The sequence below is a fragment of the Rousettus aegyptiacus genome, unplaced genomic scaffold (assembly GCF_014176215.1).
Source record: "Rousettus aegyptiacus isolate mRouAeg1 unplaced genomic scaffold, mRouAeg1.p scaffold_m13_p_9, whole genome shotgun sequence".
NCBI lineage: Eukaryota > Metazoa > Chordata > Mammalia > Chiroptera > Pteropodidae > Rousettus > Rousettus aegyptiacus.
The window spans coordinates 6,897,592-6,909,623 of record NW_023416312.1 but is presented as its reverse complement, the minus strand read 5'-3'; the positions used below and the strand labels follow the sequence as shown (position 1 = coordinate 6,909,623).

Sequence of the window (12,032 nt, the reverse complement as noted above, 5' to 3'; positions counted from 1 at the left end):
TGGGAGGGGGAAAAGCTGAGAATTGATTTTAACTCTGCGGACATGATATGTGACTATGATGACCAAAAGCATTTTCAGGATGCATCTCATATACTTGTAACCTAGCAACAGTGGGATGCTGGGACACCGTGAGGCATGGGATGGAGAGCTGTGGATTGGACTACTAGAGGAGTGGTGGCTGTGGTGGGCAGGCACGCTGGACCAGTTGTGGAGAAGTGAGATGAACTGAGTTCTAAGCCACACCTGGCCACTTACCAGCTCTGAGCTTCACTTGCCTCAGCTGAAATCTAGGCACTGCCTGCCCCCTCTCACCCTTAATATCCAATCCAGAACCAAGTCCCATCAACTCTCCCTTCCAAATACTTCTCAGATATGTCTCTATCACATCACCACTAACAACCACCACCGGTGCCATTATCCTCATCCAAGCTAGTTTCTCACCTCAAATACTATAATCACCAGTAAACAGCTGGGCAAACTATTGCCCACAGGCCAAATCCCACCAGTCCCTCTACTTGTTTTTGTCAGTACAGCTGCACTGGAATGCAGCCATGCGCATTCATTTACATTATGTCTCTGGCTATTTTCTTGCTAGTGGCAGAGTTGAGTAATTGCAACAAATCTTACAGCCTTCAAAGATGGAAATATTTACTATCTGACTTTTTACAGGAAAATTTTGCTGACTCCTGGTGTCAAAGGGAAAACTGATTTTTATAATTATTTTGAATCTTCCTCCTTTTCTGAACTCCAATTCCCATTTATTTTAGTAGATCTTCTTGTGTATGTGTGTATGACATAAACAAATCTATTGTCTCTCTCTTTTCTTGATTATACCTCTTACTTTGGATTTTTGTTTTATCGAATTGCTCACACCGTGAGAATAATGTTTGAGACTAGAGAGCGATAATCCCAAACTAGAAGCCTACTTCCACTCTGTTCTCCTCCAATCCATTTTCTACTTAACTGCCAGAACAATCTTGTCAAAATGTGAATACATCAGAGTCTATTTAAAATTCTGTTGGTGACTTTTCATTGCTTTCGGAAGAAGACACAAATCCTCACCTTGGCCACTGAGACCCAGTGTGAGCTGAGCCTCATTTGACCCTCCAGCCTCATCTCTCAGAGTACTCCCCTTACCCCTCTGTGCCTTGCCCACTCTGGCCTTTTTTTAAGTTCCTTACATAGGCCAAACTCCTTCCTGCCACAGTGCCTTTGCACATACTGCTTCTTTTATTTGATATGGTCTTTTTCTGCCTCTTTGCTGGGTTAATAATTCCGCCCACTTATCCTTCAGATTTTAGCATCACTTCCGCAGGGAAGCTGCCCTGACCCCCTGGGTCAAATCCCATTATCTTCATCTGGAGATCCACATGCTTTTCTTGGTGGCACTTATCACAGTTGCAGTTTTGCATTTCTTGCTGTTAAGATTTGTAACATATCTTTTTTCATTACTGGACAATAAGCTCATTGAAGGCAGGACTTATTTTACCTTCCAGTGTATCCCCAGTACCTACCATGGGGCTAGGAATTTGCCTAGCGGCTACTCTGTTAATATTGTTGTGTAACCTGGGATAATGTATGTGAAAGCATCTTTTCTACCATAAATCACTGTACAAGTGGAAGGGGTTAATTACTATCAAGAAAAGATGAGGAGAAAAAGTTCTTTTTAAATGGGGATGTCCTATAGACAATTTGAGAACATAGAAAGGGAGATATTGGAAGATGCTTGAGGCAAAAAAAAAAGTCTTCCTTTGCTCTGCCAGAAGACGGCATTGAGAAATTGAGAAATTTTTTAGAAATGTGTCCCAGAGGGTGTATGTCTAATTTATACTTATTGATGTAAGCTGTTAAAATCTCTGTCCACCTGACATTTTGGTGATCAGTTTTGAAATGCATTCATTCATGCATCTAGAGAAAAGAACCTCTCCAGGGAATCCTAAGGGAGAAAAAAAGTCCCATTTAAAAATCATTTAGAAAAATGAACATTTATCTAACTCTGACATCTAATTTGAACTCTCTAAACATTAATGTTGTAACCACAAACAAACGGCAGGTTCCAGGACACTGGGGAAAAGTATGCTTTTAAAATGTCTGAAAAAAAATCATTCGGGGGAAAAAATAAGTTATAATGGGAGTAAAGTACAGACTATAAATGTGGAAGAGGAAGAAAGGCATTTTAAGAAATGACCTTTTGGCTTCTGAGTTGTACCGAACTGTTTGATGTCATTAGCAAGATGATCCTATTGATTTCTTTGATTTGTATAGTAAACAAATGGAAACATAAGCATTTTACCACTCACAGTGCGTTGTTTCCTGTAGTTATAAATATATTTTCTGCTCAAGTAGCCTGGGCAGCCAGAGCAGCCATGTGAGGGAAGGGATGTTAGGCTATATACCCCTTAACCCTTGGGTAGATAGCTTGAAAGGTTCATTTTCTTAATATACTTCCCCTCTGGTGGCAAGGAGCAATGGGTAGAGGGGAGGGCTAGCATAAATCTCAGTGGTCCACTCAACAGGCACAATGATAAATGACTCTCCCAGGAAAATAATCACCACCAAATGCCCAGAGATGGGCTACAAACTGCCAAGAGTCCACACTATGGCCTGCTGGTCCACTGAAACATCTTGCTGAATCACTTTATGAGTGGGGCTCATAGACCATGCAAGGTCTGCAGAGTCTGCTTATGAGGGATTCAGAGCCAGTGGGTTGGAAGAAAATGAGGCAGGCTTTGAATTTGAACTGGCCCAGGCCAATGTCTTATACCCAGTGGGCCCTTAAATGGGTACTTGTAGTTCTTGTAGAAAGAAAAGAAGAAAGAAGCATTGGGAGAATGAAGGGCAGATAAAGAGGAAGAGAAAGAATGAAGAGGAAGGAAGGAAAGAAAGAAGGTATATAAGTTTGCTTTTTCTGTGAAATGAAACACCCCAAATTTGGGGGCTTAAATAAAGCCACAGCCATTTTATTAGCTTCCGGTTCTGGAGTCTGCAATCTGCACTGGGCTCAGCTGGATGGTCCTGCTGGTTTCAGTTGGGCTCACTCATGCATGTGTAGTCAGCTGCCGGTCAGCTAGATGACTGACTGTTTTTGGGGTTTGGCACAATGGTGGTGACTGGGCATGTGCCTTTCTCCATCTGGCAGGCCAGCTCAACCTTGTTTGCAAGCTTATATGGTGGCTTGGGGTTATAGGAGCATCAAGAAAGAACAAACTTCCATGCTCAAGCACTTTTCAAGCTTGTGCTAGCATCACATTTGCTAATGTTCCATTGGACAAAGCAAGTGGCAAGGCTGGCCCACATTCAAGGGACTACCTTGAAATAGACTACCCTTTGATAGAAGGAGCTACGAAGTCACATTACATATGGACAGGCAATCAGGGGTAGGGAGAACTTATGGCCAGTTTGGCAATCTACCGCTGAAGAGAAAAAGCTAGAAAGGTCGGCAGAGATCCAGCGGTGTAGAGGTTGAGTATGAGGCTCTCACACTGAACTAAAAAAATGATATTAATAATTCGCCAAGTTCCTATCTTCCATAGTCTATCTGTCAAATAAGGCTAGATAATAACGTAACTTCTTACTCATTTCCAATGGGAACAATAAAAACTTTATGGGCAAAAGTTTCCTCGTCTTTTACTCCCTGGATTAGACTAAGGAGCAGTTAAGTGTTTAGTACATCTCAAGTGGCAAATAAATTTGGAAACAAAAATTTTAATGCACCAGCCTTAATTTCTAATCCAAGTGTCAAATATGTAACAAAAACTTAACAAAGGAAAAACTGACATGGTGGTTTTCTTATTTACTTGGTGGGGCCCATCTTACACACATATAATTGTTTCTTCTGCATCTATGTATTTTTTTAGTTGTATTTTATTTCATTATTGAAAATACAATATCAAATTATTTTAAATAGAGGAAAATGCCCAGCACTTGTTGCTACTCAATGGAAAAAGAATTTAAGAGTTAATTAGAAAATATTAGGCATGGAAATTGGGATTGATTTAAGGTTGCAGTAATTACCTAAATTCAGTGTTCCTGGTGAAGTGTTTTCATACAAATGGAAGAAAGTTCACCTCTAGTTAACTGTGTGAATACAGCTTAATGTAAGACTTGCATTTAAAAAAATCGAGTACGTAAGTGTTCTTTTTTTGAAATAGCAAATTAATGCTCTAAGAAAAAATTGGTATGTCTTTGCTTATGGATTTACTTTTAAGGTGGTAATTGTTCCCACCCTAAAGAAAGTCATGCTGTTTCGAAACACCTTTAGTTCTACCATGTTGGGTGGAGGGCTGTGGTTGCCTCACCCAGAGGGTTGGGTCTGGTGAGCAAGGAGTCATTTGAAGGTAGGTTTCTCACCGTGTGGTCTTTAATACTGTTCCCTGTCTCTAGCTCTAGGCACAAGTAACCAGCAACATTCTAGCCCCTGGAATGTTTGGCAAGCTTCAAGCTAGGTAAGAGAGAAGGAAAAGAGGAATTGTGTAGGATGAAGGAGAGTGGAAGACGGGAAGAGAGAAAGAGAAGACAGGAGAGAGGGGAGGAGGAAAAAGAAAGCTCTCAGTGCTTCAGAAAAAAATAACATGGTGCCAGCAGTTGCAAGAGGTCCACCAGCTGCTTTTCCTGGCCTAGTTCATGCCACCTCAGCATGCAGCCTCACTAGAGTGACTGAGAGGTCATCTTTTCAGATGTTTCAAAAAGCAATTCCAAAAACTCTCTCAGCCACTTTTACAATATAACAATGATCAAACCAGCATATTCTTCCTGCTGTTTAATAAATTCCTTGGGCTATGCTTTAAACCACCTTTTAGACACCATCTCTGCCCATGGTAGAAATGGAAAACACCTAGTTGCCATCTTCTTTCTGTGAGTGTCTTGTATACATAGTGGATATTTTTCGTAATCCATCACAACCTCCATCTGGACATGCAATGTGGATTTTTCCCAGCTTGTTCAGAGACTCAATCAGTTTTCTGCTCCATGTCTCCATGGTCCCTTCTGGCAAGTCTCTGCTTTGCTCTTTACGCTTCAGAAACATCAAACTGATTCTGAGTCATGCCCACTCCATGCCAATCTTTGGCTCTATGTTTTGGTTTAGGCCATTTCCTCTCTTTGGAATGCTCTTTCCCATTTCTTCACATAAAGAGAGTTGCACATCCTTCCAGAGGCAGCATGACCGTTACCTCCCTAGGGAAACTTCCCTGGATCCATTTCCTTACACCATATTAGGTGCCTTTCCTTGTAGCTCCTATCATACCTGTGACAAGGCCTGCAGCTGGTTCATGTGGCACTTCCAGAAAGTCTGGCATTCTGGATTCAGGCTCTAATGGTTCTCTTGGCCAGGTGCCCTTGTGCAAGGCACAACCTATACAACCATACAGAGTGGCCAGTTTTGGGGCACACAGTAGGTATTCAGTAAATGTTTGTTGAATGAATTATCTTTAGAGTTTTCCAGAGCCATCTCACAATTTAACTCCTCTTGAATGGTGCTATACAGAACTGAACAAACCAGTCTGTGCAGGTAAAGGTCCGGTTAGGCAGGGTCTTATCAGTAATGGGGCCACCACAAGGTTCTAGTACCACTCTTCTTTGTTCAACCAAGAAGCTGCATATCCCCAACCATCTCCTTTATATGCTTATAAACCTAAACTTCACCATCGTCTCCATCTCCGCAATTTGCTTTTGCTACTAGTATGGAGAAGATTCTCTTTGCTTATTTCTGCTCCCATTCCCAGTTTCTCAAGGCCTCTTTATCTTCTGGCCCTTTCTTCCATGGTGTCAGTGTCAGTGTCAGTGTCAGTGCCAAGAACTGGGAGCCACTCTGCCTGTAAGTCTGGGCCACTAATTTATCATTGGTTCTAAATGAAGTGCTGAGGAGGGCTGCATGTCAAGGGGTTTGTTTTTGTTTTGGGTTGATCCTGGGACCAGCATCACATTACCCCAAGGCAGTGGGATCACTGCCTTGGGCTGCTGTTATCTGTACATTTTGCCCATTGTTTTTTTCATTTACCCCAGGATGTGTGAGCCCACTGACTTCACCCAGGGCTTCTGAGCAGCCAATGAGCAAAAGAGTTCTGATTCTTGGATGCAGCCTCTCTGAGAGGTTCCTTTGAGAGCTTCCTCTGCATTAGAGAGGGCTCTAAGTATGTAAAGAGATAATTTCCTTCTCACCTAAACCACTTGTACAGTCTGGTTGCATTTTTTTTTCTGGTCATGCTGGTACTGCCCTGGGTGTTAGCCAGCTTGGTAAATAGAGGAAGTTGGATGCATTTCCAGCCTTCTGATGTCATAGTTTGGTGGCAGCCGGCAACTGTGGAAGATTTCAGTTAATCCTAGCAATTGAATTTGCTGTTCTTCTCTGAGAAGCTTCTCTGTTCCATGCCATGTCTTAACATAAGTCAGTATGGTTCCTTTTGTGACTTACCCTTTTCTTTCAGTGATTTAAGAAGCCCAAACTCTGGCAATCACTATGTTTTGTTTCTGGAGTGCTGGTTCTTGATTCCTGTTTAGTTTCTCTAGGAGATATAGGATGGTGGGTGTGTGGTGGCAACGGTGGCAAGGAGACATCTAGAAGCTGAAGGATGTGTGATTCTTTAATTAACTTTAGGCTCTGTGTCCATCAGGTATTTTCGCATCATTGCTTTTGACATTCTTTTCCACAACTCGCTCAAGTTGAGTTCCTGCTCCCTGGCTGAAAAGCTGTTTTCTTGGCTCTGAGACCAGAAATCTTTGAGCTCTCAATGGGGCCTTTCTAATTGGGTTAAAGCAGGGCCAGGGGAGGTGGCATCCAGCTGAGCAAGTGATGGCATTACCTCCCAGTTAGCCTCCCTCTGAGCTTGACTTAAGAGTTCTTGTTTGGAGAACTTAGATGAGTTGGCCCTCCCTCTGTTCTGCTTTTCTTCCCTAGAAGAAATAGATTTAATTGTATAAGTAATACATGAATACATGTCTGCTGTTCTATGGAGTAAAAATTTGGATTTGTCTTTTCCCCTGTCACACTTCTATCTGTGGAGGCTTGATGGGTTTCCTTCAAGGTGTTTTCTATGAATTCACACTTTTCACTTTAGAATAAGCATACAGATATATAGCTTTGCTTGTTTCTTAACATCCTAGTATATACATTATTATTAAGAAACTTAATTTTTTCACTTGACTTATACGTATTGACAATTTCTATATGTCGATGCTTATAGATTAACTTCATTTTTTTAAAGCATTGCATAATATTCCATAATGTGGCTAAACCATCATTTATTTAACTATCTATTGATGGATACTTTGGCTTTCTTTCCCCCTCCCACAAAGTTGCAATGACAATGTTTATTTGTATATTTTTATGTATATGTCAACGTTTTGATAGGGACAATCTCTAGAATTAGAATTCTGGAACAGAAGGTATGCACGTTTAAAATTTCAAAATGTAGCTAAATTATTTTCTCAAAGTTTATATTTCTATGACAGTGTATGCAAGTGTTTATTTCCCCACATGCTCTCCAGCTTTGGATATTGTTAAACTTTTTAATTTTTTTCATCCAGTGGGCAAAGCATTTCACTATTGTTTGCCCTATTTTTCCACCTGAAAGTGTTCCAAAGGAGAAAAGAGAGCCTCATGTTGTTTATTAATAAACTGGATTACCGGGAACCATTAAGTGTGCTTTTTTTTGTGGTTATCAATAAGGTTTTGGAAGAGGCAGTGTGCTTGAGTTGTGAAATTTCATCAAAAATCCCTATGTAGAAAATCCTATTTACACAAATGTGAAATGAAAGTATTGCCTTATTCAAGTCACACTCAATTTGTGTCTTTGTTTGATTATTTTAATGTTTTTCAGTTGTTAATTCTACATTCATTCCACATAGAGCATTGAGACATGTGTTTGTAATTTTCTCATCCTACTGGATAACGTACTCAGACTACATTTTTGTCTTCTTTAAACATTGTTTAATGAAATTTCTCTGACATATTTGGCTTTAATTTATTAAGAAGTCTTTTTTTTACTCTTAAAGAACTCATTGTGATCAATAGAAACTCACCATAATTCCTTATCCTTTGAATTCATATTCTAGATTTCTCCTTGAGCACTGAACTTCTGTCATAAAAGTCTATTGACTGAAGCTAGGTCAGTTGGTTCTAAGATCATCCTATGTGTTGTTTCTTCTTGCAAATCTTGATTTGAAAATCATTATGTCTATATTTCATATGAGAGGATACCACTGTGTGAAGTGACTGTCATCTTTGAGTTAATAGCTGTACCAATGTTTTGGTTTTGAAGTAAAGCATGATGGAATATTCTGAAAGATACAAGTCATGCTGTCAACAATGCTCTCTGCCTTGGGTAGGTACACTCTTTACTTTCCCTAGTGTGTGTTTTCCTTGTCCTTCACTCTTGTCATTGCCAGTGCCCCCGCCTCCCTTTTCAACTCTGAGCCAAGTTTAACAATCAATAGAAAGTTATTTATTTAACCCTTATATGGAGAAAGAATTCTACCTCTTGCTTTGGAAGCACAAGAGACATAAATGACCCAAACCTTAAAATCAAAGACTTTAAGTTCTAGGGAAGTTAAGTCACAAAAACATGAAAAATTATCTAACAAGGCATGGTCTCTATAAAGGACCACCCTTCTCCAGATCTGATCACTTTATTGTTCAGTGTCCCTATGATACTGTTAATGAAGCCTGAAGCCCGAAACCGAGCAGTAAAATGCTACTAAAACATTAACAAGATCATCCTCTAAACTGGCTTATTTTCTAGTTTATAATATGTTCCTTAAGACCAGAGTTTGCATCCTCCATTTCTTTTGTAGCTTTGCTGCCTAGTTAAAGCCTTGGTATATAGTAGGGGGTCTGTAGGACCTCTGCTTGAAGGACTGACTGCAGTATTCAAGCATTATGGTGCCAAGAAGGTCCATTTTCCATTGATCTAATTTTCTTTTTTCATTTTCAGATTTGTAAAGAGTTTCACCCTCATTTCTTCTGAACTTCCTGTCAGGTGAGTGAAGTTATTTCTAAGTGATAGTGTTGTAGAAATGATGAATATTGAGCTTTTTTTTTCTTTCAAATCCCATTCCCCACCTGTCCTTCGTTCCAAATCCCCATCCCTTTAACTGCTGTATTCTTGTTTGTTTTGTTTTTAACTCTTCACTCCCACCCTCTTGAAACCTTCTTTTCTTTAGATATTTTTTTTTCTTAGAGATTCTACTGTTGACCCATTTCTTCTCAATAATCCAATTGTTTTTGAATAACTTTCAGTAATGGGTACAGATTTTGAAATGACATGGTACAGTAAAATCTGGGGGAAAAGAATCATTATTTACCTAGAACTCTGAAATTCTGTTTCACTATTTCCCCTTTTCTTCTCTTCAGACTGGCTTCCCTATCCTCTGACAACTCTTCTCTTATTTTGAAATGGACCATCGAAATGGTCCATTTCTCTCTCTTACCTAAAGTGCTGTGCACATGCAGCTTTCAAGGGCTCCTCTCAACCAAATTTCTGCCCCCACCTTCCTTCTACATAGAAATTCTGAAGCCACTACTAATTTACACTTTCTGTTTCCTTTGAGAATCAAAAATAGTGGTTATTTCTGGGACTTTGCTGATATAAATAACAAAAATCTCATAACCATTACAAATACTTTTTATAATTATTATAAATTATAATTACCCTATTATAATTTAGAGGATAAAAACACACCATTATTACAATAAATGCCAATAGTTTAATGTTATAAATAAGGTTAAAATATTTGAGCAGGGCCACAGAGCTAACAAATGGCCAAGCCGGGACTTGAAGTAGGAGTTGGCATGATATGATGACAAAAGCAAGAAAGGGCTCAGAATATTGGTAGGTGGCTCACTTTCCCTTAATACTTCACTTCCTCTCAAACATGTTCTCCTGATGATACAAACCATGTGCTTCTGCCTTATCCCTGTCCCATCCTCCAGTGCAGATGAACACCTTGAAGATGCTTTTAAGGAGAAGCTCCTTTTCCTCTTCTCTACACATTGATAGAATTATTGTACAGCAACAAATTCCAGACCAAATCAATTTTAAAATGTTTTTTGAATGCCTTATGTACATGGAGTTGGGTGCTGTGGGAGTTGGGGTGAGGTGGAAACCAAGTCTGTATACGAGAGGATATTGTGTTCTGGTGCCTTATTTTGTTTTTAGGGCAAGTTGGGTCTCATGGACCATGAAGAGAAAGTGTCTTTTAAGTTGAAAAAATCACTATTTATTTGGCCATACCAATGACCAACGAATCTAAGTAGTGGCGGTAAGCTCTTGAGAGCAGGAAAGAGATCTGTCTTGTTTAACACATCTTGAGTCTGTAGGATAGTACCTTGCATGTAATAGAACCTCAGTAAATATTTGTAAACCAGATGAATGAATGTACAAAATAATTCTAAAATCTATTTACATTTACCACTAGAGTGTACTATAAACTTGTCTTCTAAGTATACTTGTAGTAAGAGCTAACACTTCTTGACTGTATTAAGACCTTCATTATATAATCTCACTTCATCCCCACGGGAACACTATGAGGTAGATCCAATCGTTATCTCCATTTTTTTTTCAGATGAAATTTAAGTACAGGGGGATTAAGTAACAGGCCAAAGTTGCACTGTCAGTGGTGGAGCTTGGATTTGAAGGCAGACAGATGGCTCTACCATGCATGCTCTTGTACCCTATGCTATTCTGTTTGTTTGTATTGTCAAACATATTTATTACGAGCATTGGGAGAAGATCCTGAAGAATGAGGGGAGATAAAATAGGCTTTCATTTTGCCTTGGGTAATTCACACATGGGTAATCAAGCCAACGGTAGACTGTATGAAGACAGTGGAGAAATTTGGAGATGAGTGAGGGAGTCAAAATATAACACCTTTCACCAGGTTTTATGAGTATTTAAGTGCATAATTTATTTCTAATTTTGCACATCTGATATTGATTCACTTGTTTTACTGAATGAACCTTTTTTCTTCATTAAAATCACTTAATGCTTATTAAGGAAATCATTTTGCACTATAAAGACCAAACAAATCATTTTCCTTCCATTTGCTTCTAGAGACGTGAAAGCTTCATATTACAATCATGCCTTCTACTTCACCATTGACTTTACTTTTTGTTCTGACAAATGACACAGAGCTGCCATTTGGGACTTCATATTCAGCACTTAGCAATTAACTCAGTTTCTGTCATCCTTAGGACTTTGGGGGGGGTGGGAGCATATGGGATGCTGTTTCTCTTACTACAGCATTGCTGGCTTTAGTTCTCGGTGACTTTATCTTAAAAAAATTTTGTTGGTTAAGTACAGAATGGTTCCTTTTGTCCTGTATTTATTCAAATTACCCCAATTTACAAGATTTGAAATTGCTGCTAGACATTTTTGTGAGAATTCTATAAACAAACTCATTTGATTTATAAAATGGGTAAAAATGTGAGGACTTTCCTTGTCAGGTTTTGGCACCAGGTATATGATAGCCTGATAAAAATGAGTTAGGGCAAGCTCTCTTTCTCTATTTGAGTTCTTGTGAGATTAGAATTCTTGTTCTCTAAGTATTTGAAAGAATCACCAGTGAAAATATCTGCTCCTAGAGTTTCCTTTACAGGAAAATCTTTGAGACTTTTAATGGTTATACATCTGTTGTTTTATTATTTCTTCTTGATTCCTTCTTAGCAAGTTATATATTTGTTCTAAGAATTTGCCTGTTTCTATCTAGAGTTTCAAAACTAATGAATGAAGTTGTCCCTAAGATCTTTTTATCTTTCTTTATTATAGTATATTCAGTTACATTGCTTTTTAAATTCTTTCTATTGGTTGTTTGTTTACACTCTCTTTTTCTCCTCTTTCCCTTCTTCTCTTCTTTCCTCCTTCCCTTCTCCCCTACTCTTAATTTTGTCAGAATTATCTTTACAAAGAACAACCTTGGGTTTGTTAATAATCTTTGTTTTATGTCTTTTTTTTCTGTATCATTTAATGCTTTTATTTTTATTATTTCTTTCTCCTTCTTTGGGTTTATTTACTTTTTTAAATAAACAACAGAAATTT

At 38.9% G+C, this 12,032-nt stretch overlaps 1 protein-coding gene and 1 long non-coding RNA gene across 10 annotated transcripts in view; one reads left to right on the top strand and one right to left on the bottom strand.

Annotated features, from left to right (window-relative positions):
- The window catches only part of LOC107511989, a 179,149-nt gene that overhangs the window by 96,008 nt on the left and 71,109 nt on the right, over positions 1-12,032 (bottom strand). The gene's annotated exons all lie outside the window — the stretch shown is intronic.
- The window catches only part of ADGRG2 (adhesion G protein-coupled receptor G2), a 99,386-nt gene that overhangs the window by 20,086 nt on the left and 67,268 nt on the right, over positions 1-12,032 (top strand). For 5 of the 9 annotated variants that reach the window (XM_016147000.2, XM_016147008.2, XM_016147018.2 and 2 more), the window contains one exon: positions 8,931-8,975. The exons of 1 other annotated variant lie outside the window; for it this stretch is intronic. Coding sequence is in view for 3 of the 8 variants with exons in the window: in XM_016146971.2 (XP_016002457.2) it covers positions 4,423-4,445; positions 8,931-8,975 (68 nt within the window). In the remaining 5 variants the exon portion in view is untranslated. Of the gene's footprint in view, positions 1-4,149; positions 4,446-8,930; positions 8,976-12,032 lie in introns of those variants that run through there. 3 more of the 9 variants (XM_016146971.2, XM_016146980.2, XM_016146964.2) reach the window with 1 other exon arrangement.